Here is a 27535-nt window from a genome sequence, read left to right as displayed (position 1 = left end):
CTTACATAAACTATCTAGGTTAGTTGTGCCCTCACACAGGATAGTTCACAGAGCATTTGGAGGTAAATCCAATGCCCCCACACAGGATAGTTCACAGAGCATTTGGAGGGAAATCCAGTGACATTACACAGGTCTGAAATACTTGGAGCCCCCAGATTTTTGTGTGCTTTTCATTCCATGATAGAACATTCTCATGTTGTTCTTTCCTATTGGATAACTAAGTATGTGGGAAAAGTAGCAACTCTCATTTGAAATACTGCATGAATATCAATTGAGTGTACTCATGCATTATATATTTAATACAGGGATACCTCTCAACTCTAGAAAACAATTGTAGAATAATTGAAATGAGAACATGGGCTTTCTAAGGTAGAAATACTAGAGAACATTCTTTAAAAGGTGAGAGGAAGAAAATATGTCCATATATGTTTAAAAAATAATTGGTAAATAAAAATTTATAATAAGTAGTAAAACAAAGCAGCTCTCACCTGGCTGCACATTGCAAGTGAACTCCTGCATCACCAGAACATATGGAGATGCAACTGCTTGAGTGCAATGGCCAGACAGGGACGTGCAGTTTTGTCACTGCTGTTACCTGGGTGTGCATTGCTAAGCACACAAAAAACTTGGGAATGCTGCCAGAAGAGGAGCCTTTGCATCTAACCTTAGGCCTGTGAAATGGCTGGAAAAGCAATACCATGATCTCTGGCACATCAACAAGCATGCCAGGCACCTGGGCTGGTGTCCTGGAGTCCCAGCAGGCAAAGAGCCTCAGCAGGGAAATGCCATTGTGGGTCAGGGTTTGCCCAGACTGGAGAGATGGTCACACTTCACAGCAGACTCCTTGCAACAGGCCTCACACCATTTCTGTGACTGCTGCTCAGTAGGTGGGGCTTTTCTTCTCCTCTGCAGCCTCAAAATCCCCCCTTCAGACTAGACAGTTATTCACACTGTGAATAGTGTGTTTCCAAAGTGGAGATTTAAAAAGAGGGTGGGGAGTAAATAAAAACATTGCAGCCATCAGCTGCGGACAGCAACCCTCTGACACGACCTCCAAAGGTGCCCTCAGAGCCTCTGACCTCCTCTGCCCTTGTATCATCTTTTAAAAGAGTCTTGAGTTATATTTTTCTTTGAAAACTAACAGGGATGAGAGGTTTTATAGGATGGTGTACTTGCTTGTTTTCCTTTTGACATGTAGGGCCTGTCTCTCCCAGAAGGGATTCTGGCTAACAGGGCAACTAATGAAACAATAATACTGTCTGAGATAGGGGACAGGGGAGCCAAAATCTGGAGAGGCAACATTTTTTTTTTTTTTTAATCTGACTGTTTAACATTCCTTCTTCCTGACATCTATTGGAGTTTGGCCATCAACTGACAATTTGGAGAAAAAAAAATTTTTTTGTAAAACATTCAAGAGCTCCATTCCTTCTAGCAGAATGTCCACACTAACACACAGCTGGCAGCCCACAGAATGGTGTTTCAGGGAAAACTAGCATTTACCACTGTAAGCATTTAAGGAGTTAAACAGAGCAGAAAAAGGGGATTCATCTTTTAAGTATCTGTCCACTGCCTTTTTAACCATCATACAAAAGAAAACAATAAAAATAAAATAAGAATTGGTCTGTAAATCACCTGTGGACAGGAGACATGATGAGTAAAGATATTTAGTTCATTTGGAGGGATTTCTTCCACATATCATAAAATACGTGCTCTGTAGTCCTTAGCAAATGTATCCTGCACCGTGGTATAAATGAATGCGAACAGTTTGAACTGCTGGCCAGAAGGGCAAACTCGACAAGTGCTGCACTTGAAGTTATTCATTGCACAAACAGTCGAAAACGAGTCTGATTCTGCACAGGTGCAAAAAAGTCGCTCTTTGTAGAGGAGAGTTTTTTGACATTAAATTAGTTTCAATAGATGGTGATGGAGATGCACATAATGAATTTGTAGCTATGGGGAAGGAGAGCGTTGCTTCTGACCCAGATAAAATGCGAAGAGCTCTGCTGATGTCCGCGCAGGAGGAGCCCTGGCCGCCCGCCCCCGCGGCTCCCTGCCTGGGCTGACAGCGCTCCAGCACCTTTCCCAGCTCCAGCAGCCTCGTCACAGCACAAACACAAACACGGATTACTACACTGAACACGTCAGGCTAAGTCAATAGTTTAATAACCACTATTAAGGCTTTTCCAAATCCATTTAACAACTGTAAATTATTCCAAAATAAAATAGCCTCAGCCAATCAGCTGTATAGTCACTGACCCACAACTATGTGCTTATTTCTCAATTAAGCAAATGTCCACATGCTGGTTGGCTTCAGCTGCTTTTGTGGTTTTGTATGTTGCAAGTTTCAGTATATAAATCCCGGTTCCCTGCCTGAGAGCCTCAGCTGTTTCCGACACCAGGTACCGCAGCTTCACCCTCGCTGAGCGAGGCTGGATAAGCTCCCGGTGCAGCCGTGCCCGCTCGCATCCCACCCAAAGCCGTGTGCCCAGCCCGAAGCCCCCGGGCGTACCTGTGCCGGGAGAAGTGCCGCCCTCGGGCTGGAGCCATCCTGAGCTCGCCGGGCCGAGCCGGGGCAGCTGCCCTCACCTCCGGGAGCAGCGTCTCGGCTGCAGTCAGGCTCCAGAGCTGGCAGTGTCCCGGCGCTCGGCGGGCACTGGGAGCCAGCCCGGCAGCGCCGGGGATGGGGCGGGAGCAGCGCGGAGCGAGCCCGCGGCTCCGCTCCGGCGCTCGGAGCCAGAGGGGCTCAGGTAGCCAATCAGCCCGCCGGGGGGAGCGGGGAGAGCCCGGCAGGCACAGCAGGAATAATTGGAGGGAGCTCCTAATTAATTTGATAATAACCCTATCCTGTGTTAACACACTCCACATGCAAAAATGGCTAAAAAGTGCCAATTAGCAGTGAAAGTGAAAGAAAGCACGTAAGGGGGAGCAACGGAACCTCGCAGCCAAGACCTGACAGCACACAGGTGTGCCAGGCCCTCAGGGGCACCGTTCCTCCTCAGGACAGGGGTGACATGCCTTTGTAGCCTTCTGTCTGCTACAGCATGCATCTCCCATGGAAAGAGTTAGGTTCCTTCCCCATACTTGCATCCAACAACCTGCTGTAGATGGGCTCATGATACATTTTAGGTGAGCTGTAAATTCTTTTCCTGGCTGGTTTCAAAAGACTTAAAATCCTCGTCCTCCTCAAAGAGAGGAGAGTCTGTGGGATCTGAGCGGCTGCAAGCCCCGGGGAGAGGTAGAGCCAGTGTACAGGGCTCTGTTCTCAGCCTCTTGGAAAGCAGGGCTGTAGCTGCACGGCCAAACTGGGCATCAACAGGCATCCTAACCCTTCCACAGCCATCAGCTTTTTCATTTCTCCTGCCACTCGTCCAGTCTGTCTGTCGGGAGGTTTGGGGTGCAGAGGGCAGAGCAGCCCCAGGAGCTCCCTGCCAGCAGGGAGCTGGCAGGATGGAGCCAGCAGAGCCAGCCTGGAGATGGCACCTGCAGCCCTCTGGAGAGCCAGGACATGCACAGACCTCAAAACTGCCCCTGCAGCACTCATCCCAGGCTGCTGCTAGCCCACAAATCAGATTTAGGATTTAATTTCTAAATACGCATGTTGGCCTGCCACCAGCATTTAAGATAGTCTTTTTTTTTTCCTTCTCCTATTACTCTGTGTCAAGCTGTTTTGTATTTTTACTCCTGAATTTTCTCAAAACTATAAGTGTCCTGTATTACAGCCTACTCCCAGGCCAAAACTGGCAATTGCAATATATTTTCCAGAAAATAGACAACTCAGATGTCATTACATGTTGTTAAAGTTTTACCAGGTATCTTGTACTCACCACTTACAAGGCTTCCATAAAGCATGCAGCTATAATGAGCTCCAGCTTTCTTTCCAGGCAAATATGAAAGAGGGTTTTTTTAATTAATATTTGTGAACCACAGTCCATGCTCTGTCGATGCTGTTGTGATTGCTGGAACACACAGATGGCTGGTGTTTTACTTATCTCCTAATCCTGCAAAGCACAGGACAGGTACAGACATTTGTGTAGACCCATCTCTGGGCAGGTCACAGAGCTGACAAGGAGAGGAAAGCAGGGAAGAGAGAGGGAGTTTTTGCAGGCTCCTGTTGGGACTAGAGAAGAGAAGGGGACTGGAGTCCAGCAGCCCATCTTACAGCAGCTCCCATTCACAGAGCATGAGGTGACTCCCAGCCACTCAATACCCAGCACGTGCTCTCAGGCACGGTTGGGATGAAGCAGCTGCCTCCAGCACAGCAGTGTCCCACATCTCAGGTTCACCAGCCTTTGGGAAGGTCAGCTGGGGGTAAATGGATGAGAGGAGAATTGCAGAAGACTCTCACCTGGGTGAGGGTGAGCCAGGACCCTTGGCACACCCTTGTGTCCTCAGCTGGGCTGAATTAATATTTAACAAAGCCTCAGAGGGACTCCCACCCTTGAGAAGCCTCCCAGGCTGAGGAACTCAAAGTTGGAGCATGCACAGGGGTGAAAAGTGGGGTTTGCACCTGTACAGGAAGGCCAAGAAAGAATCCTCTCTGCACGTGGCACTGACTTTAATGCTGGGGCCAAATCTTGGGTTTTAAACAAAGCCATAAAAGGCAAACTCTCTCCAAACATTCAAAAGCCTCTTTAGAAAGGTTCAGTTTAAGACAAACCACAAACTAGGCACCTTGCCATGGGACTGCACTGCTTTTAGCTGACCCCATATGTAATGGCAACCTGAGCAGGCTGTCAAATGCTGTAATGCAGCCTTCTGGCCCCCAGGGCAACTTCCTCCTGCGAATGCCAGAGCCAAATCTCTGCAACAGCAAGCTTTAAATCTGGAAACTCCAACTGCCCTCCCATCTCATTAGAGAATGGAAGTATTCACTGGGACACCGCGAACAGTAAATTGAATGCCCAAGTTAGGAATAAGGGAGGCTACATCTCACTGCTGTGAGAGCACTCATGTTTGGGAAGTGTCATTAAATAATAGTGGCAGCACTTGGTCACAGCATAGTCTGCCTTCTGCCTTTTAATTAAATGATAGCAAGAGGCTGTGCTTCATACCATGTGCAACAGAGAAGGCATTGGCTGTGAAAACCATCCCTGCCACTGCTGTCAGCTCCTGTACCAACACACTGCACAGGAGGAGGCATCTGCTCCTCTTTCCCTGGGAATTTATTAATTTTAGACTGCATTGCAGTAGAGCAGATTCACCCCCCAGTAGAAAAAGAAATAAAACACCCTCCTTCCTTAGAGCAAAGAGACCAAAACTGAAGCATGAGACAAAGTTAAAAAACCCCGACAAAAATAACTTTGATGTATTTGATGCAGGAAATGACATGGTTTCTCTAGCTACATTGCTATGAAATCTTAAGTGAAAGATTGCTTCCAGCAGAACACACTGATTAAATCTGAAGAGATTTAAGAAAAATTAAGATTCCAAGGCCAAATTAATTTTCTGATCAAGAAATCAAGATGGGTAAGGAATTGGGAGTGGCAGCTGAGTTGCAAGTCTTTCTTCCTTGATTGTGCTTCTGTATATTAAAGAAGCTTTAAAACCAAGGTACAGGAGAATAAAATGCTGACCTTTGATGTATGTGATATGCCATAAACTAGAACCAGTCCTCCAGATTTCTGTTTGTCAGCTTTGCATTTATGAAACAAAAGATGCCTTTGAATACAGTTTAACATGATTACAGGTCTTTCTATGACTGAAGTTCACTCTTAAAAGAGTAGCCTACATATATTGCCCCTTTTCCTTCATGGAGTGTAAATAAAAAAGGTCTGAAAGGTTTGAGAGCCATTGCTTCCTACTTCTCTCTTTTGCCTGGAATCTTAAACTCATGCAAAATCTTGTCCTTTTTTGCTAGAGAAATTTGTAGATTATTTTGTCCTCTCTGTGAGGGTAGAGGGGCTTCCTTGCTTCTATGGAAATGTAGGAGAAGGACAGTTCCTCACAGAGAGAGCTTTGCTTATAGATGTACTAGTAACAACCATAACAATGAAAACAGTCCAAAGAAGACACATTTCTGTGTGCTGAGCAAGGATATTGTGCACTTGGCAGAAGTGAGCCCATATCCTCCAGCCAGCCACAGAGCCTTGCAGAACAGATGTGCTGCTCCAGTGTTTAAAAACTTACAGATGAAAAGTAAAACCCTTTCCAAGATCTCCTTCACACATTAATAATTAAGCAGCATGTTATTTTCAAGGAATAGTGACTAGAAGTAATTTCTGCAGAACCATGTTCCTAAGAAAATCTAAACCTCCAGCTGAAAAATTTGACTACAAAGGGGGAAACCAGCCAAACTTACCATTGTGATGAGGAGTTTGAGAGACTTCTTCATGCCCAAACCAGCCACATGCAAATGCTAGAATAAGGGTTCACCTAAAAAACTGGGGGGAAAGGGAAGTCACCCAGGAGTAAAGTGAACTATAACTGAGATTCCAATGCACTGCAGGTAGTGAAAACTGTCTAACCCCCTGAAGTTTGCAATCCTCATCTAAAGTACTGTATACTCTGTAAGTAAAACCTCCTGCCCCAGAAATCCAAGGGAGGGTGAAAGAACTCACTTGAAGGTTTGCCTCTTTGAAAAAGACCTAAGGAAAGGAAAAAAGGTCCATTTCAGGGCTCACAGAATAAGAGTATTTAGATACTCCTCCTTAAGAAAGGACCCAGACGCAAGCAAGGTTTGTGCCATAGTTTAAATCCAGGTTCCCAGGAAAACTTGCTTACAGAAAGATGTGAAGATCAGAGGATCATTACTGCAGAGGATTCAGAGAAATTATCTCCTAATACACAGTTGAAGACAGAACTAGTCTTGGTCTCCCTTTGGCTTGAACCTCTACTGAAATTTAATGCTGACAAATCAAAAAGGGATATATCCAGAATTTGTAACCCTGAAAAAAATGGGAAATCTGTATCATCTTAATCAAAGGATATGCCACCCTGAGCTGGATCTCTGTCTTGTCCCTTGGCCTCATATGACTCCTGTGTGCTAGAGGTTAAGGGTTTGTTAAAGAATATCGGTTTTGATTAAGTGTCACATATGGCGTAAAACATCCTCTTTATCACTGGCAGTGAAGGTTGGGGGCCAGACAGTGCCTTTTACTGAGCTTCTAATATAAATTAGGTGTCTTAGGTAATGGGTGGTTTTCAGACAGGATTGATCTTTCTATGGTCCAGTGAAAGTAGGTGTGTTTGGTGAGATGTCACAAAAGCAGCTTCCTGGCACCTATACTAATGGGCTGGTTACCCCTTTTGGAGTAGGACTTGAAAAATATAGCACAGGAATCCCCCCCCTCCCCCTTCCTAACTTTTTCATTTTCTTGATGTAATGGGCAAAGGTCTATATATCCTTTACTCCTTTGGTATTTCAGTCCTTGTATTTGCAGTATCACTCAGTGAATCTTAAGCCACTCATCCTTTTAGTCACTTACACCTCCCTAAACTTGCATGAACTTAAGGATGAAGTGGTTATAAGTAGACTGGGTTACTTACTATTTTTATCCATATACAACCTTTAAAGAAAAACGTATCAAGGATCCCATCACCACCACAACCAAATGATTACTGTTCCCCATTAAGTCCTTCTTGGAAACTTTGATGGCACAGAAACCTAAGAAAACCTGTTGAGATGTTAAACCCTAAGTTCCCCTGCCTCAAAAACAAGAGCAAACATGCATTTCTATAGACATCAAAACGTGTCTGTATTTTCCTCTTTATGAAGCAGAAATTCTCTCAGCTTTGTGCAAAGAGTGGCATGATCAAAAGCACAAACTGAGCACATGAGATCCAGAAGCTGTAATGCAGAGTCTAACTATGGACCTCAGGTAAAGAGGGTATACACAAAATAAATCTTTCCTTTATAGTTCATTGACATGTTGTAGTTAAAACTTTTCTGAAAAGTTTCCATGGGTTTATGAAGAAGTGAAAGCATAAATGTTGGTATTGAAGGCTCAAAAACTCAGCTGCTGAACAAAATCCTCAAATCATTAAAAATGCAAGAATATTTCACAAACATTTTAATATTTCATTGCATTTCCCATATACCCGCTCATCACAGGAGCTCTGGTAAATAACAAATTTGATAAAAATATTTAGATAATTAAGATGCAGAAGTCTATTCTGATTCTGGCCAGAAAGGTTTCCTTGGACCCCAATTTAACTAACTGGGATAACAAAGATTTAAAGCATGATTACCCTTAATTTGCTTATAAAAATGTATTTGTCTTTAGGCAAAGATAGGCACATCAGTAACTCCAAGCTCAGAGCAGTTTCACTGGATAGAGTGGGATCATTATGATTAAAATTGCATTTGCCTGAAAACCAAAACAGAACTGGCTCTAGATATGGCCTTCCATTTAGGTTATTTCAGATATGAAGCATAAAAACTCCTCTGTAAACATGGGACACCTAGAAAGCATTTCTCCTATCTCATGACCTCTCCTGCTTATTTTTTCTTATTTGCTCATTGTTATAATGAAGCAGCTTTGGCAAAGTGCTTTTGAATATCTGTCTTATTAGAGATACTTTCCAAAAATTGGATTTAACTAGTAGAGGTTTGGGTTTGGGTTTTGTAATACCATCAGATGAAGGACACTCATTCCTACACCCCACTTGGGTAGGGACTCCTAAGGGAGCCAACATGCTTGCCAGGCCCCCAGCAAGGCTCAAGCACCAAAATGCCTTTGGTCTCCTGTGCTGGCCTCTGAGCCCCCAAAAGAAAACAGCTCTCTTATTTTGAAGGTGACTGTCAGGGGTAGCATCTGACTTGATTTCTAATGCATTTAAAGATATTTTGTCCCAAGTAAAAACATCTAGTGAAAAACAAATAACACATGTATTCTTACTGATTGCTAGAAATAATCCATGAGTACTTCTAAGATACAATCTGACACAGTATTAAAATACAAGTCCTGCAAATAGACCTTCACTGACTTTGAAAATAGAACCACTGGTTTCAGAGTGAACATACTCATCCCAGACCTGCTGCGATGCCAATGCCCTTCCAAACCATTCCAGGAGCTTACTTAGGAGATAAAAACACATTTTTCAAGCCTGTCCTTTACAAAACCTCACATTATTCCTCATGGAAGAACCAAAAAATGTTTCAAACCTGCAGTTTGCCAGAATAGGTTTTTGCCCATCAGAAACACTCCCAGTCCTGCAGGAACAGTGGCACAGCAGCAGAGTCCCTGCAATGCTGAGCACCACTTAGCTTTGCCAATTTGCTGTCACTGGGACCCTGCCATCAGGAGCACACAGGACACTTGTAAAAGCTGATGCCGAAGTAGGGGAGGGAGGCAGGGTCCCCACAGCAGAAGCACCCTACAAGCTGCCTGAGCTCTGGCAGGGCTGCCTTGGGAGCTGTAGGCAGCCTTGGGATCGCACCCTCTGACTCCCATCGCTGTCCTCACTCCTTATATTTTTAATTTGTCTTTAATGACTCAGACACAAAGTGCTGCTGTATCCTAAAACTAATCTTACAGGTTAACAATGCCTGATTTGTCACAGGAGCATCCCTTCTCACTGGAGAAATGGAAGGGGGTGGTGGGATGGAGCACAACCGTGCCGTGCTCATTGCTCCACTCCCAGGCACCGGGCTGGGGACTGGCACAGAGCCACAAGAGGTTATTGGTCAAGTTACTTCTCCATCCTTTCCAAATATACTTTCATATAGTCTTGGAATTAGTGAATAAGAATGTTTCCAACGAAGATACACTGGTTTATTCCCAGCTTGCCCTGTGTGTGTCAGCAGTGCAGGAGTAAATTAGCTGTTTACAGGACCAGGAGCAGCCTGCACCTCCCTGCAGCCCCATTTATACAGTGGAGAGGGAAGGTTGCCTGGGGCTTACCTCACACAGCCAGGATGGCAGCAGTATCCCAGCAGCACTTTCTGGCCTTCGTTGCCATCTTCTGTTTCCCAGAGACATCACCTGTGTGGGGTCATGAGGAGCACTTGACAGGATTCAGCACCTGCCAGTTCATTTCCTCTGTTCCACGGCAAAATTACTGCAAAGACACATAATTGGGATTTATCACTGCTGCAAACGGTTATGGAAATATAGGAGCCTCTCCACCTATTTCACCCTATGGAAGTTTTGTGCCTGCCTTGTGTTATTTAGATGGGCAGAGAGAGTAAGGGCTGAAAGGATAGCGTCAAGCAGAAGCTGCCTCAAAGATCTGTCCTAGATTTATTACTCTCTTTTTTGTGCTGAGAATGCAAATATAAATTAATGAAAGCTATGACCAAAAAAAGCGATTGGATTCCTGGGGTTCTCCTGTTCATCCTGTGGCCATCAAACAGTGGGCTGATCTCCTGGAGAGCCAGCTGCCCTTGCCTGAGGTGTGACAAAGGGGAGGTCCATTCTCTTTGGGGATGAAGCATGGAGAGAGGGGAAGATTTAAGACCCACTGGCATGGGGTGTTCATGGGGCCCTGCTGGTGGTCCTAATTAAATGTACAATAGATTGTCCTACTTGAAAGGCCAACATAGCCCAACAAAGAGCAATTAAATGCAGTTTGATACCCATCCCTTCTACACACCCCTATAAAGGGGCAGTCCTGCAATCCTCACCAGTGCAAAATTGCTCTGTACAGAAGTGGCCCTTCCAGGCTCTGATGGTTTCCTATTTGTGAATGGAGGAGAGGAAAAATATGGCCAAACTCCCTTGACCTCTAAAGAACAGGGGACAATTTTCATGAAATGGAGTGTTAAATTGCTCAGCATTGTCCGTAAGCACAAGGTCCTCGATTACTACCCTGCACCCCTTTTGGGTTTATTAATTTCTAATTCCTATTGGTCTTTCTCCATTAGAGGAGAGAAGAGTGGGTTTCACGTTCTGTGGTACAGAGCCTCCTCTGCGGCGGAGACCAACCAGAGGCTGACGGTCTCTCCCGGGATCCCTGGCTGCCCTGCCCGGCCCTTCCCGGCTGTCCCAGCCCCTCCGCTGCCTTTGTGCCGCCCGGAGTGCCGGGCTGTGCCCCGGGCTCCTCTGGCGGCTGGTGACAGATGAGCTTGACAGCCTGCCCAGTCCAGGTGACTGAGCATTAGCTCGCCCGAGAGTGCGGGCGCTAAGTAAATCTCATTCCTAATCCAAATTGCTTTTGATAAGAACAAAAGCTGTGTGCAAATGAATATTTCCATCTTATTTCAAATTCTAGGTTTCAACTGCAATATTAATGCTATTTTACAGTGTAATTTACTTGTAATAATATGTCATTATTGTCATTTTACAGTTTTCTCTTAAAGTAGTAAAGAAAATGTTTTAAAAGGCACAAATAGCTGGAGCACAAATCTCCATTCAGCCTAAGAATCTGTGCTCTCCCATCAGAATGGCACGTAATTGAAAACAATGACATCCCCAATGGGCTAAACACTCCAGTCATTAACTCATTTTTATTTTGGGATAAAAGGCTGTGCTTACAGCTTTTTTCCCAAATAGTAAATATAAATTAAACAGTTCTCTTTCTTTCCCAGAATGCCATCTGCCAGTGAAGCCAGTGATGACCTCTAACACTGTCCAGAAGCACATCCCAAGCCAGCACCTGGTGTTGGACACAAACCTCCTTCAGGTGAAGGGTTTCCCACAACACAGCACGTAAAAGGTGGCTTGCAACAGCAGAAGTGCCCTTATTACCTGGTGACAGGTTCCTGAGCACCATGAGACTGCACTGCTGGGCTGGTAGGAATCACAGAGAGCTCAGGCAGCCTGCAGAGGCCGGGCTGTGTGCAGGGGATGGAGGTGTCACAGGAAGGTGGCATCACTCCATGGAGATGACGTGTGTCACACATGTAACTGTATTCCAGGTGTGTTCCATCCCTCCTGTGTACCTGTGGATGAAAACTGATGCACTATGAGTACTCTTGAGGACAGACAGAACCCATCAAAGACTGTCACAGACCTCTCATCCTCCAGGAGGATTCCCACCACACTTCCCCCATCAGAAAACTCCCCAGCCTGAGGAGGTCAGGGCTATTTGAGATCCGATTGGTCAGGAGGGTGTAGGTTACACAATTGTCTCCTGCAGGCTGGGAGTTTATCCCAGCAGCAACTATTGTTGAGCAGCTGTGAGATTTACACCACATTTCCAAAAATATGATTTCTCAGTGTGATCTCTGTCTGAATTCGACAGAAAAATATTTAATGGCTGGCAAAACATTAGTAAATAAAAGCAGATCAAGATGATGTTGTTACAATAACAGATTACATTACTATTCCCTGTCCTCAGGAAAACCCTGATTAGACCAAGATCCTCATGGGGTCTTATGAATAAGTCAGGAAGGGGCTCTAATGACCCCGCTGAGCTGCAGCGCAGCCAGCGAGGTGCCAGGTGCTCTCAGAAGCAGGCTCTAGCCTGGATGACTAGCAGCACTTATCACAGGGGGGTTGTTGATTTTCTTTAACAATTTGGGACACATTTTCTGCTAATGTAAACTAGTAGCCGGGAGAATGCTGTCAGTTTATAACAGCAAAATCTGACCCGTAATCTATTCTTAATCCCTTTATTTGTCATTATCTTTTTGAAGAAGTGTACCTCAGCCTGAATGCTCCCCACTACAGAGAAAAGCAACAGACTTTTATTGTTAGTCTCTGTATGGGAAACTCCAATAGCTGAAGTATCCTTCCACCTTTGCAAGCACACCTAGCATTGATTGCTGATCTTATATCTTGAAATGCATAATTACTGAACTAAGAGAAAATTACTTTTTGCTTGTGAGTGTCAGGACAGCTCTGAATCCATGAATGACTCACCCTCAGGCACTGGTGTTTAATTTATGAGTTATTTATCTCCTTGCACACACCCCAGCACAAACAATTATACTTAGTAATTTGTTGATCTTATCAAGGCTGTTTGATGTTAGTATTGCTACCTCCAATAACGCTTGTGCTTTGAAACTTAAACAGGATTTATAACCAAATTTGGATACTTTGCACACGATTCATATTACAGGGAAGTTTAACTCTTCAGCAACCAGAGGGTTTTGCATGCACTTTTGAAAGAATCTTTTGCTTACAGATTTGGCAAGGTGTCCCTTCAGCAGCATGAGAGCCCCTGGTTAGAGCTAGTTCTGTCCTTACACAGCATGGCTGAGTGTTCCTAGCACAGGACAAGGGAAGGGAGTAAGGCCGGGGCCTGGCCCAGAGCAGCAGCCCCAGCCCATGGCCCATGCCCATGCCTGGGGCCAGCTGCAGGGCCCTGGTGAGCTCAAAGCCCCCAGTGTTCACAGGCTGGTCTGCAGAGTCTTCCCTCAGAGCCTGGCTTGCTCCTGGGAACCTTTTTATGTGGGCAACAGCCTTCCTCATTACTGAGCACGAGCTTTATTAGCGTTTAAACTGTGACATGTTTACTATAAATGAAGCCCTGTGAGCCCCTTAGCCCCGTGTAACTCCTCTGTTGTCAGGTGCAGGCACCAAACCTGGGCTGGGCGTGCTCACCTCGTGCTGTGCTGGGGGGCAGGCAGCTCCTCTAGGCCATGGGGGCTGAAGGTCCTCACCAAGGGGTTTCCCAAATCACCCTCACAAACACTCCTCCCTCCCCCCTGCATGCTGCTGTGATCATTACACCAAAATACAGCAAGGGAACTCGGTATCAGAGGTACAAGCAGTGCAGGGATTTCACAGACTCACAGAAGGGCTTGGATTGGGTTGGCAGAGACCTCAAAGATCGAATCTGACCCCCAGCCTTGGGCAGAGACACCTCCCAATACCCCAGGCTGCTCAAAGCCCCACCCAGCCTGGCTCTGAATGCTTCCAGGGATGAGACATCCACAGCTTCTGGTGCCTCACCACCCTCACAGTGAAAATTTTTTTCCCAGTATCTAACCACAAACTCTCCAGTTAAAGCCCATGTCCCTTGTTCTGTCCCTACATGCCCTTCTAAAAAATAACTTGCCTCAGCTCTTTTGATTCCAGGCTCAGGTGCCTTGAGGTGTGGTGCTGCTGCCTGGGAGGGGTGGAGGGTCTCTGCTGTGGCTGTGGTGGGGCCCAGTGCTGGGCCTGGGTCACTGGGGATGAAAACATGGTCAACACGGAGCAGTACTTCCTCCATCCCCACTCTTACCAAAATAGCCCTTGGTATGTTATTTATCTGTGTTTGGAGAAATCCCCATACCCAATTTAAGCCTTTCCAATTCCCCTGTTGTGCAGTGTTCCTGCCCCTCAGGGCCCAGCAGTGCCAAAGCCAAAGCATTCCCCTCCCACAGCAGCAGCAGCAGCAGAGCTGCCGAGGGCAGGAAACCCCCATGCTCCTGCTCAGCCCGCCCCAGGCTGCCAGGCACTGCCTTTCCAAAACTCACTGCATCTATTTTGTTAACTTACATGCCCTACACCCTCTTCCAACAGCTGCAGATTTGATTTGCTGTGGGTTTATCAGTTTCTCTGCTGAGCACACACATTTTGCACGTAGAAAATAAAACTCTGCAGGCATTAAGTGCACAGAGCCACAAAGAGCTCTGATGGCAGCACGGACGCAGCCCCGCTCCTGACAGCAAGCACACACATGGAGCATGCCTCAACATGCAACACTGCCATGTGTGTCTGTTCCATGGACCTGGAATGGGCACTACCCATGCAGAGAAGCCAAGAAATAACTGCTCCAAAGACAGCCTTGAATGGAGAATTTACTTAAAACCTTTCTAAACCCAACCTGCACACCGTTATTTCAATCCACAGGGATACTGTGGTGAATACCATTACTTCAATTTTTTTAAAGCCTCCAGTGGTTTTCCTGTTTTAATTGAAGTGAAACTGTGGAATAGTGTAATCAAACATTTGGAAATAGTATGGAGGGAGTAAAAGCTAAAAGAAGTGATTATTAGTTTTAAACAATTACAAATTTTTTATGACTTTCTCTGCTTCATCCTCTGTGAGTTGAGTCTGTGAGTGGACAGAAATGGTAAAATTTAGCCAATATTGTTCAAACTGAAAATTTCACCAGACACACTGATTTTTCAAAAAGCAACGTTATGGTCCTATCCTGCAGCTGGCAGAATAGATGGTGTTTAGGCCACTCATTGGAATGGGGAATGCAGCATCCCTACCTCAGTAAGCACTAACAGAGCTGTGCAAGGGCAGTTTGAACAAGCCTGGCAGCTACCAGAACATGAAACACTGTCCCAGGAATGCACCTCTCTGACGTTTGTGAAACTGCAAGGTTGATTTGCCAGCTTGCTGGAGCAGAGCAGGGAGGGGGGCACAGTCCCTGGGCTGTGGGGACACATGGCCTGAGCAGGGCTGTCCCTGCCCTCAGCTGGCACCACGGGGCAGCAGCACCAATGGAGTGCCCAGGAGGTGCTCAGCAAAGCCGGCCCAGCTGCAGTGCTGCCACTCCAGCTGCAAGCCTGCTCTCTGGGAAAGGAGGGAAGGAAAGTACAGCTAACAGCACGGGTCTCCAAAACAGGCATTCTGCCATACAGAGGCCTTGACAGACCCTGTGAGCTGGGAAGATATCGGGGTGACCTTGGGTGGGAAAAGGCAGATGGAAAGCTGCAGCAGGTAAGAAAGGATCCTTCAGGAAAAGGAAATCCTTTAAAACAACTGTGGCAATTCTACCAATCTCTACAGGGCTGGACATAGGCAACGAAAGAATAAATAGACATGAAGTTAGGATAGTACTTCTATATTTTATCTGTTAATCCACACAGAAAGGCCAAACCCGCTTCCCGTGTGTTAGGAAATGCCTATTAGGACAGAAAACTGTATCTTATACCTAAACTACCTATGGGTACAAATAGTCATCAAAAGTTAAATGTCTCTGCTTTTTATACTTCTTAATAGTTTGAAATATTGTATCTTGGGGTCCCCAAGCACATCACCTTGATATTGCTCTTGATTCTGCCAAAAGCTAACAACCCTAAGCCCCTGTCTACAGCATTGCTGTTATTTGACAGGAACATACCTTTAGAAGTGAACCTCTTTAGCACGCCTCTTCACACACACACACACACACACACTCCCTGCCTGCTCTGCACAGCACAGGACTCTCACAACAGGCAAACTGGCTACTCCTTGGCTATCTAGAGCAAACTGCTCCTCTTGGACTGAAGTGGAAACTGCCCTTGTAACTCCTCATGGGACCAGCCTGCCACCAGCCCGAGCAGCCCCTCAAACACCAGGGGAGCATCAGGTCCCCCAGCCAACTCCTGCACTCTCCAGATCTGCTTCTACAGAGTAAACCTGAGGGGCAGTGCAGGCACAGCCACTTTCACTGCCATCTCCACAGCACTTTGGGGAAGCTCCACTTCCCTTTTTGGAAGCTTGGAGGCTGGTAGCAGCCTTTTCCCTGTTCCACCAGTGTTTGCGTACCCCAGAAACATTCCATCAATGTCACTGAGGAACACCAAGTCAAGAGGAAGGGTTAGTACTCCTCCTCCCTTGCAAAGCTCCCTACTTCCTGTATTTTGGAAGACCAGTGCCTACAATGTTTTTTCATCCTCCAGCTGGAGAAACATCGTCTCCTACCCACTGCCACCAAGCTAGTGGCAGTGAAAAATCTGCAGACAGATTCCACAGGTTTTTTCTTAAACAGCAAACCTGAGTAGGGCGAATACATTGCACCTGGAGTAGCCAGTGCAGGCTGAAATGCAAAATAATTTGTGCTTAACTGAAGTTAAATCACAATTCTATTTAAAACAGAGTGCTTTACATTTGCTATATATATCTACAAGTTTTAAGGAGTTGTACATCTTGAATGCATAAACCCACTTAGGAGAAACATGGACTGCACATATTTAACGTGGCAGTTGTCACAAGTCACTGGTGATAGAAATAACAGCTTATCACATTACTCTTTCTTTTAATAAAATTCATGATTATTCTGGAATAATTTATTAGCTTCAGTAGTTAAAAGAACCTAGCTGAACATCTCAAGAGTTAACTATTCAGGCAAATTAATAAACTGAAACATAAAACATTACAGAATCTATCTTTTTTAAGATGGGGTAAACATTACAATTTTCTATATTCAGGATATTTGTAGTAATTTCAAAGAACCCTGTCTACCACGAACTACTTAGTTTGATTTTTAATTATTTTTATTTTTAGAACAGGGAGGTATCATGAAGTACACACAAATAAATAGAAACAATTCAGGACCGTGGGAGTGTTTTGGAAACCAGAACAAATTTCAGCCAGGACAAGAGAACACGTTTCAGTAGGTATTAGTGCAGTAAAGAGGTTACTTCTCTTTCAGCAGCACACATACTCCACTTCTCACTCACCTTTCAATGTGTCTAAAACCCAGCATGAGCCCCTCTCTGGTACTAGCACCTTGCTGACTTCCAAGAGAAACAGGTAGGCTCTGTTTTCTTTTGGATTTGACTTCTAACACAAGATTTGATGGTCCTAATCTTTTCTCAATTATGTAACATCAAAATAACACCAGGAACAAATACTGGCCATGCCAGGGAGACAATACAAAAGAGAATTTCAAGGATTCCAAACATCTGAAGCCCCAATACTGTCCCTGCTCCTGCCACCATGAAAACAGGAGATACTCTTTAAAACAAAATCAACAACTATGTGTTGAAGTCATCTGCCCTCCCTCCTTCTCTTTGGTGCAATTAAAGGCATGATGCCAACAATGAGGCTTGTGACTCTGGCTGAAGCATGTCTCACTCTCTCAGAAAGGAGCAAGGAGGCTCAAAGGTGGGATCTCCAGGGAATGTCTCCAGCAGGATGCAGCCAGCACTCCCAGTGCCCTGCACACAGCAGGAGGTGAGCTGGTGACAAGCTGCCTTTTCCAAGTTCCCAGCGAGGACACAAGAGGCCTGGCACACCAACAAGACACTGGTAACAACAGCATCTCCCCTAGCCTCAACCCCACTGAACCTGTAGCCAAAACCCCCAGCACAGGGCACCCAGACAAGGCCAGGCTGTTTTAAACACACTAAACATGCTGTGAGAAAGGGCAGCTCTACACCTCACATTGAAAGAACAAACTTGGTTTTACTTTGCCAACATCTTATTTTCCTGCTACCCAGAGTGACCAGCTCTGCTTCATGGTTAAAAAGCAGAGGTAAAAAGGCACTCCCAGCTGCAACCTCATTTCAGCAGAACAACTTACCTATCCAGCACGGCGTGACCTCTTCCTTCACAGCACTATCCCTGTGTGGTCTGGCCTCAAAACCAGACCTGAGAGGACAATGCACAACATCAGTACTACAGCTCCAGCCTGATTTCATTAATTTCAAGGCAATATTAATTTCAAGGCAAGAGGGAAATACTTCTTCAAAATTATTTGAACAAAAAAGCTTCAGTCTCATAGATAACATGATTTTTCTACATATATTTCCTCTCTCTAGTAAAAATAATTTATGCTGCCATCATTATTATCCTTAGTATCATCTTTCAGTGAAAGTCCATCTACAAATTCATTAACTTTTTTGAGACAAATCATTGGCATCCTAATCTTCTGATTCCCATGAAAGACTCACTTTCAAGATACAATTGCAGCTGCCCCACACTGCCAGTTACTGTATCATACACGTCTTAAAATTCTGTAATCAGCATCCACCAGGTGCCGTATCGCATTCAGCACACCACAGTCAGTCAATACAGACATCCCCAAACACACCAAGGCTGGTTTTGTCAAATGTTTTATTGAGTGTAGACATCTGGAGTACTGTAAAACATGCATTATCTGTAGATTCAAAAAGGAGCAAGCCACATTGTCCTCACTGTCAAACGTGTCAGGCTTGGCATACATGATGGAGATTAATGAAGTATCATGAGAGTAATATGGTTCCCGAAAAGCTTCTACAATTTGGAGTAGGGTCTTAATCGTTTGAAATGCAAAGCTGTTCACATTTAGTGAACTTGCATGTTTGCTGGAGGTGCCATATTTTAATTCAAAACAAACAAGAATAATTTCACTGGGGGGAAGGGAGGTTCCCTAGGTAGAAACTGTATGCTTTTTGTTTCCACATATTCCAATTCCAAATAAAAATTCATATGCTTTTTGAAGCAGCACAGTTCATTTCTGAGCGAACAAATCTGGTATTCATTTCTTCTTGGGTTGTTGAGGTGTATTAAATTTAAAGAAGATAATATCTCCATCCTCCACTACGTAATTTCTGCCTTGTTGTCTGTATTTTCCAGCAGCCTGTAAATGGAACAGACAAAAGGAAAATCGGTTACTTCATTAGACATTTTATAGTATTTTCAAATGGCAATTATTTAAATATATTTTGGCTAAGAGATGGTAATACTTCAGCTTCAGAGTTTGACAGTCACAATACTCCTCAGTTTGACACCACTTGGTTTGACATATATATAAAATATATATAAAAGTAATTTAGCCTCCAGTGGATCTGTAGTGCTTAAAATGCACCTGCATTATAAAGTGGTAGAGCCTGGCAAGATAAAGGACACTAAAACAGTTCCTTTTTTTTTTTTTCTTTTTTCTATTTGGCTTTCTTTTACTTCATCTGAAAGCCGTGCAGATGGCAAACACTGGCACAGGAATGAAAAGCAGCATTGCTGGAAATGGCTCCCGGCCTCCTGAGCTGCCGGACACGGGGTCCTGTCCCCCCTGACCATGGGGACACCCTGCAAAAGCCACAGCTGTGCCTGGCTCGGGCTGCCAGTGGGGCTCTCTTGTCTGCTTGCACCCACGTAATGAAGGGCTGAGGAGCACAAAATGCAGGCTCAGCTCTTCTGTAAGAAATTTCCTTTAGAAGGCATTTGCTTCAGAAGGACAGACAGCAGAGCAGATAGGCTGTGAAACCAGGATACAGGAAAAGGCATATGGACCAAAGACATGAAAAGAAAATACGTTATTAAAATGCTGTACTTGAGGAGAGCAGAAAATAGGCAAGGAATCTATTAAATATCAGTACTTTCTGCATTACAATTTATTATTCTATTTTTCTACTGTTATCTCATTGTAATTAAACCCAGTACTACAGAGGCTGTGGCATTAGGCCTGACAGGCTGGGCGGGAGGTGGTCTGTGGAAGCATTTATCTTGAAAAGTGTCTACAATATGGAAAAGTTGAGAGCTTCTGCTTTAGTTCAATAACCATTCCTGTTTTGAAGTTTTCTCTTGCAGGAGAAAGTGCTTCCATGCAAGACCTCACTGTGCCATTATTCTCAATGACACTATCACAGTGGTGGCATGCTAAGATCCCATTACAGGAAAGCTGTTAACTAATGACCTTAGTTGCTGTAGAACAGATCAGATTAATGGTACACAGTTAACTCAGACACCTTTCTTTCACAAAACCTGCTCTGTAAAGCAACCCATTGCCCATATTGCTGCCTAGAAATTTAGAGGCTCGATAACCTTGTTGCTGCCACTCCTTATTTAAATGTGGCTCCCAGTGATGCTAGCCTATGGAAAACAGCAGCTATGATAGCCCTGACAATAAATATACACTGAAATAGTAATTGACCTTCCCCACATGACATTATTGATACATAAGAAATAGTACTTTGAAAATGTTTTCCTATTTCTTTCCCCGGGAAATCTGTTTAGACTGTAAAATGTTTCAAGTTCTTTCCTTTGAAGATCCTAATAGTGCTTAAAGTCAAGAGCAATTAGACAAATTGATGGCATAAATACTAATAAAACAGTGCTGCAAAAATCATCAGAAAACATAAGCTGCAGGCCCAGGTACAGAAACATTTTACAGTTGAATACATTTATTACTCACAAATATTTGTAGAAAAAACTGTCCTCCACAAAGTAACACAACATAATTTTTTAGTACAGTAGTGCACACTGTCAGTGTGACATAGACTTCTTTAATTAAATACATTTTGATACACTAATGTAAGTTTATGTATTTTTGTTACCAGTTTACAGTTAATTAAAAGTGACAGTGTTCCTTTAAATTCTCTAGAGACCATTTAATCCATTTCCATTGCTATCAGAAACACTGGTTGAAAAAATCAATACCCATTTGTGAATCTTGAGTATGTATTAAACAAGACACGTCTAACCAGTTCATTTGCACTTGAAAGCAGCCATCTGTAGAAGCCAGCTTTGCCTAAGCAGATATGATTGCTAATAATGTGATATCCCTGTAGACTACAAAGCCCACACAGAGCTATTCAGTGTATAGTTCACAGCACTGGCATTAAATTAGTTATGCTGTACTGGTGTTAAACACACACAAAATCAAACTTAAAAATCGATCAACTTGATAACATACAAAGCAAGCAACTCCCATTACCACTGTTATTTAAGATGACTCCTACAAGCGCCTAAATTTAATTTTTAAATTTACCAGCAATATAAAAGCAATTAGCATTGTCTATGGCATGAAACATTGTATTAAATGCAAATTAGAAAAGACCAGAGGAATATGACACTTCATACTAAGAACAAGGTTTTTTTCCCAGCCTTGACTTTAAAACTGAGTAACAAATTCAAATCTGCTTGTTTTACAGCTACATCATAACAATAAAAATTTAATAATTAAATATGATTTGAGCATGGAAGTTTCATTTTTAGAATCTCACATTGTGAAAAGCAAATAAAAATATACAAGCAAAATACTGATTAATTTAATAGGTGTTAACTGATGTAGCCTCTCAGGGAAAACACTCATGTTTGAGCATCAAAAACTGATAGTGGCAAAATTTGAATCTGTTATGTAAAGTGGTTCCTGACTGCAGAATATTAGATTTATTTATAGCTGTGGCTTCCCTTTACAACTACAACTCTACTTCCCTTTTCATAAAGCAGTTCACATGCTGCAACGAACCAATTATATGGGATTTTTTTCCCCTCACTTCCTGGGGTTCAAACAAACCTATTAAAGTCCCGCTGCTCAGTATGATCTTCCTTAGTGATACCACTGAGAATAGGCTGAATTTGAAATCATAGTTTTGCATACCTTTCAAGCTATCAAATAGCAAACAATAAAGCCGAACCTTTTAAATTCTTTAACACGTTATTGTGTGTAGAAACCTTCAAATACTGAGATTGAGTAAATCAAATAACGTGCTTTGTAATTGCAATTTCATAAAATACAAATCTTAAGAAAATGTCAGAAGTGCCAAACGAGAAATCAAATGTATATGAAATAAAGGTAAGTTTTTCTGCTTAGAAAGAAGAAGGAAATAATGCATTAGCAACGCAGAGAAGAACAGCTTTCGTTATGACATTTTTTGCCATGTACGAGTTCATTTCATACTTAATAACATCAAATCAGATATAATTTGTCAGCTCTAAAAGGGCACAACTTTGGGCACCCAAGCAGTCTCTGCCCTCTAGTGTTGAGAAAGCAGATGAAACTCTTCTCAACACAAGTGTCACCACAAAGAAGAGCAGGCTCAAGGAGAAAAGTTTTCCATTAAATATCTTTACTATCTATTCAGCACATAGTAGCCACCCTGAGCGACCAAAGTAAGGCATGGCATTTTTGATTAAGACATCAAAGGGCAATTGAATAAAATACTGAAATGGTAAATTTTAAGATTCTAATTATGCTTATCAGAGCCTAGAAGTAGAATCCACTAATCCTGAAAAAAGGGTACAATTTTATATTAGAATATTTTCTTAACTATTTGCATCTGACATTTTTAATACCTTTCTTCAAAACAAGATGACACATTTTTAGAAGAAACAGATTTTTCTGTTTCATGTTTCCCTTTAGAAGTGATTAAAAAAATCTCTTGCATCTTAAAAGCCTGATTTTTCAAAAACAAGTCCGTTTTAAAGCTTATTAAATTCTGAACACAAATATGCAAACAGAGAGAAAAACACCCCAACACATTAGCACAACATTTAGTTTTAGTGCTGACACGTAGTCCATGCACTATTATATCTCGGGTACTGAAATAGTTGCATTCCTGTCCAGTAAGTTGGTGCATTTGAACTCTTTCTTAAATAAAAGATGAAAAAATGGATTTTGGTCTATTGCTAGAAGTGACTGAAGATTCACTTAGCATTAAGAACTTTTTCCAGTGGAAATTCAGATTTGAAATGGAAGAATGGCACGCTTGGAGGGAGAAGAAAAAGTGGGGAGCTCACCTTGACAGCAGCCTCTGAACCTCCTTCTTTAAAATCTTCGTATTTCATTACTTCAGCCATAATGAATCCCTTTTCAAAATCTGTGTGAATCTTCCCTGCTGCCTGAGGAGCCTTCGTCCCTTTCTGTCAAACGAAAGACAAGAAGAAAATTAATTGCATTTAAGAAGATTGATTGCAGGAAAGAGGTTTCTCCTTTTTTACAAGCTTTAAGGTTCTGCTGAAACTTTGTTTCGTATCAGCTAAAATGCCACATGTGTAGCTGGGCGATCCTCAATACTGGGACACAGACAGTGCCTTTGCCACAGATAAACCAACCGACATTAAAGAACAGCAGCTTTGTTTTTCCTAATAGCTATCAACAGCAGTATTGATTTTAGAAGCTATGACTGTGTTTTGTTGTGAGATTTGCTTCGACCCCTAGCTTTCTACAGAAAGTGAGGAAGATATAGATTTTTAAATAACTTTAAAATCTGAATTACTCAAGACTTTCACTTACATCCAAATAATTTCAATTAAAGATAACATTCATGGTGAACAACATTTACAATGAGAAATGACATATGGATGTCAAGCCGTACACATTAGCTTATTTTTCTTTCAGAATAATTTTAGTAAGTTTGATATAGAACAAACTGAGTATTCTTACCAAAACATCAACAACTGAATCACTAAAAAATAAAAAATCACCGACAACTATACGATAATTTAAGTTTATGCAATAGAGGAGAATGCATTATAGCTGCATGCTTCAAATTACAAGGACATACATTCTGTGCACACACAACCATGGAGAGAAATTTGAGCAATAATGGTGACCTAAAGGCTGCTTAATAAAGCATGTTAAAGTGCTAAGGAGTCTGACACTGTAAAGCACAGTTTTTACAATAAAAGATGTATTGGGTTAATATGGCTACTCACTGATGCTTACCTGACTAAGTATCTTTGCACATTAAATCAAAGATACTCACAATCAGTCTTAAGACAAACCAGCTTTCAAATTCTCTAATAAAGAGCAAGCACTTCCACTGAAAAAAGTGGAATTTCACAATACGCTTTTTTTAAAACTATGGCAAGAATCAGAACAACAAAATCCTGCTTTTATATTATTTTGGCTGCTGTTTCAGGAACCTTAGCAAGCAGTTATCAGGTAAACAGAGATGAGAAAAAAAAGCTAAAAAAACCCCACACGCTTTTAAGAAAATAAGTTTAATGTGCTAAAACACATACACAAACATCTGTAGCAGTACTATTGAAAATATAAATTTACAGGAAATTATGTTGATTAATGAAAACAAATTAATTCCAGTGAATGAAATTAAATACAGCACTGAAACTCATTGCACAGCCCTAAATACACCGATGCAAAAAATAGAAGCTCAAAGACTGAACTGCACCTCCAAAAGTTGATATTGCTGTAATTTTTAAGGTAAGAGCTTGCAACTGTACATATTCCAAAATATTTGTTCTATATTGATCTTTATATTGCAACATATTTACAGTCAAAGGCAAACCATTACAGCTCAGCTCTTACTGTCCTCTGGGAATAAATCGAATAAATCAGTTGATGTCTATGGCTATAAACATTTTACATCAATATTTAAAATACATAATATTGTTTTAGACATTACATAAGTTCCCAGAGAAACATATAAACTACCAAAATAAACTAGGTCTAAATACTAAAGTCAGTAAAAGACCTGAATTACTGCACACTGATTTTAGGATTTGGAGCCCAACTGTGTATCCACGAGGAATATAATGACGTTATATTGCTTTTATTGCTAAAATGTAATCCCAGCAAAGCACAGGAGGAATGAACCATCCGCAACCCAAACAAACTTAGTGAATACAAAATGAAAAGCAACATCAATTTCACTGCAGACAAACCCAGTCACACAGATTAAGCAAGCACAATACTGGTACGTCTTATCTCTGACCACAGGAGGAGGGTAGACAGATTCTACAGGATGAAGAAATTCAGACTATGTAATAGGCAGAATCAATTGTTACCTGCCTCAATCAATGCAGCTCCACTTTCACTGTTCAGCAGCTCACAAATAATTAAAGTTATCCTGGACAAAAACCTCATCTGTAATGACTAGCTAACCGCCACCATGACAAACTTCAAAGTCAGTGATATCAATCTGAATTCAATAGTGTGGAACTGGATATAGCTGATGAATAAGTATGAATCTTACCCTGATGGTCCATGCACGCACTTCATCTGGGCCTGCAGTGAAAAAGTATTCTAGTTGGAGTGCTGCATATCCAGCCTTAATGATCTTTGCTAAAGCACTGAAAAAAAAAAGGGGAAGGAATCCAATTCATTCAGCACATACACATAAAACAGCTAAATGCGCCAAGTAATCAATTTACGTGGAAAGACATTTCATATTTTGAAGATATCAGGTCTACTTTTGAACAGAGCAGTAATTGCAGTAGCCTTTTACTTTGAACTCTCCTCAAAAGAACTACTTTTTTACTGCAAAATCATAAAGATAGCATTTTGATTTGTTTATTTGGCAACCTACAGAAACATGGGATAAATATAAATCACCCTATCAGGCAGCACTCTTGTCTCATGCAATTTTCAGGACTCCAGGTCATGAAAGCTTATCTGTTTGACTGAAATTCAATATTGAAACGATTTATTATAGTTCCTCAGAAAATTATGGCAAAATTTTCTCCACTGTCCTTATTCCCCATAGATGACGAAACAGTTTTGGTGATCATTCCTTCTCAAAAATATACATAACTAATACCTATGTTATAATTAAAACACTGTACAGAGATGACAGATGACAGTTAAAAACTTAATTTAAAATAAATCTTTTCACTCTGTCTCATGGTAAAGAAAGGAGAAGATTCTCTCTTTATAATGGTAATTACTCTGTCATTTATTATTCTATCAGCGCAAGCAATTAAATTACTGCAAGGAAATAGTTGATAATAAAGTGTAGGGAAAATGAATGCTAATTAACCTTTGTGTCATGTTCTCTTCCAGATACTTCTGTTTCTCCTCAGCACTCATATCTTGCAACTTGAGTTCCAAGGCCCCACTAAAAGGAATGACCAAAGCTCCCGGGTCGTGCTTGTCCACCCACTCTTTAATTTTTATCAACCTGTAGACAACAAAGGGCACAACATTATCTTGTAGTGCATGCATGGCTGTACCACATTCATTATTATCAAGTAGCACATACATATTCATAAGAATTGCACGGATTTATGATGCCATCTTTTTGTGTATTGCTTTCCAAGGTCAAGGCATTAACAGGCAGCAATTGCTTCAGGTGTACTCCATTAACATTTCACTGTTTCCTGGTTTCTGTTTGGCATTTAATCTACAGAAATAGGCATAATTTGGGACAATAACTAGGTGTTTGGTAGAGGTTAAATACTTGCAATCTAAAAAGTGAATAAAACTTTCTGGGAGAAAAATGTACTTCCAAGAATTATATTTATCAAATGTGGCAAAACTGAGGGACTTCAGTTTTTCCTGACTTTTTTTTTTAATTAAAAAAAAAGGCATCTCAGTAGCTAAGACTGCTGATATTAGGAAAGAACACTATACTCCTATATAGCAAGCTGCATGTGCTTTTTCTGCATATTGATCTTGGAGAAGGCCATGGCTGATCAACACAGTTCCATGTTTCTACCGGTTTTTCCCACCTTTTTACTGTTGTCCCAGGACAAAGCTTCTGGCTACTATACTACGATTATTTTTAAATAAAATAAAAAAAAATTCTATTCATCTTCAGTAACTGGCAGCATTTACAATAGCTTGCTATGCATAATTTCTTTTAGTTGAATGAAACAACAAATTTAGAGCTAAAAACTCAGGGTGTTAGTTTTTCAATGTTAATTACCCTACTGAAGTAAACAAAACTGGCAGCCTCCTGGCAGCCAGGAGGGTCAGGTGTGTCCTGGCATACATCAGGCACAGCATGGCCAGCCAGGCAAGGGGTGTGATTGTCCTGCTCTGCTCTGGGGCAGCTTCACCTCCAGTTCTGGGGGAAGCTTTGGGCACCACAATATAAGAAGGTTATAAAGGTCTTAGAGGGTATCCAAAGGAGGGAAACAGTGATGGTGAAGGGCCTTGAGGAGGAGCCGTGTGAGCAGCAGCAGAGGTCACTTGGCCTGTTCAGCCTGGAGGGGACTGAGGGAAGACCTCACTGCAGTTACAGTTTCCTGTGAGGGGAAGCAGAGGGACAGCACTGATCTCTTCTTTTGGTGACCAAAGAATGAAGGAATGGCCAAGTGGTGTCAGGGGGAGTTTAGTTTGGGTATTCGAGAAAGTTTCTTCACCCAGATGGACAATGCTCTCAGGCACACGGTGTGACTCTTGGGGATGTTTTGTGCAGGGTCAGGAGCTGGACTCAATGATCCTCATAGGTCCCTTCCAAATCAGAATATTCTGTGATTCTGTGAAAACTTTAGAGCAGTAGATGGTATTTAAAAAAAAATCTTTAAACACAAGCATCATATTCATGACTGCAAGTATTTATTGTAAGTTTAAGGGAGACATTTATAAATTATCTGGGAGGAGTTCACTACTGTTAATA

The 27535-nt window shown here is 42.4% G+C and overlaps 1 protein-coding gene across 4 annotated transcripts in view; it reads right to left on the bottom strand.

The window, feature by feature from the left end:
• Window positions 1-18570: 18570 nt before the first annotated feature.
• OLA1 (Obg like ATPase 1) overlaps window positions 18571-27535 on the bottom strand; it is a 127104-nt gene continuing 118139 nt past the window's right edge. For all 4 annotated transcript variants that reach the window (XM_066553722.1, XM_066553725.1, XM_066553724.1 and 1 more), the window contains exons 8-11: window positions 25952-26092; window positions 25169-25265; window positions 22971-23093; window positions 18571-19092 (exon numbers count right to left, since the gene is read on the bottom strand). In XM_066553722.1, the coding sequence (XP_066409819.1) occupies window positions 18991-19092; window positions 22971-23093; window positions 25169-25265; window positions 25952-26092 (463 nt within the window). In that variant the 3' untranslated portion in view covers window positions 18571-18990. The remainder of the gene's footprint in view (window positions 19093-22970; window positions 23094-25168; window positions 25266-25951; window positions 26093-27535) is intronic.

This window comes from Molothrus aeneus, chromosome 7 (assembly GCF_037042795.1).
Source record: "Molothrus aeneus isolate 106 chromosome 7, BPBGC_Maene_1.0, whole genome shotgun sequence".
NCBI classification, from domain to species: Eukaryota; Metazoa; Chordata; class Aves; order Passeriformes; family Icteridae; genus Molothrus; species Molothrus aeneus.
This window is presented reverse-complemented; position numbering and strand designations above follow the sequence as displayed.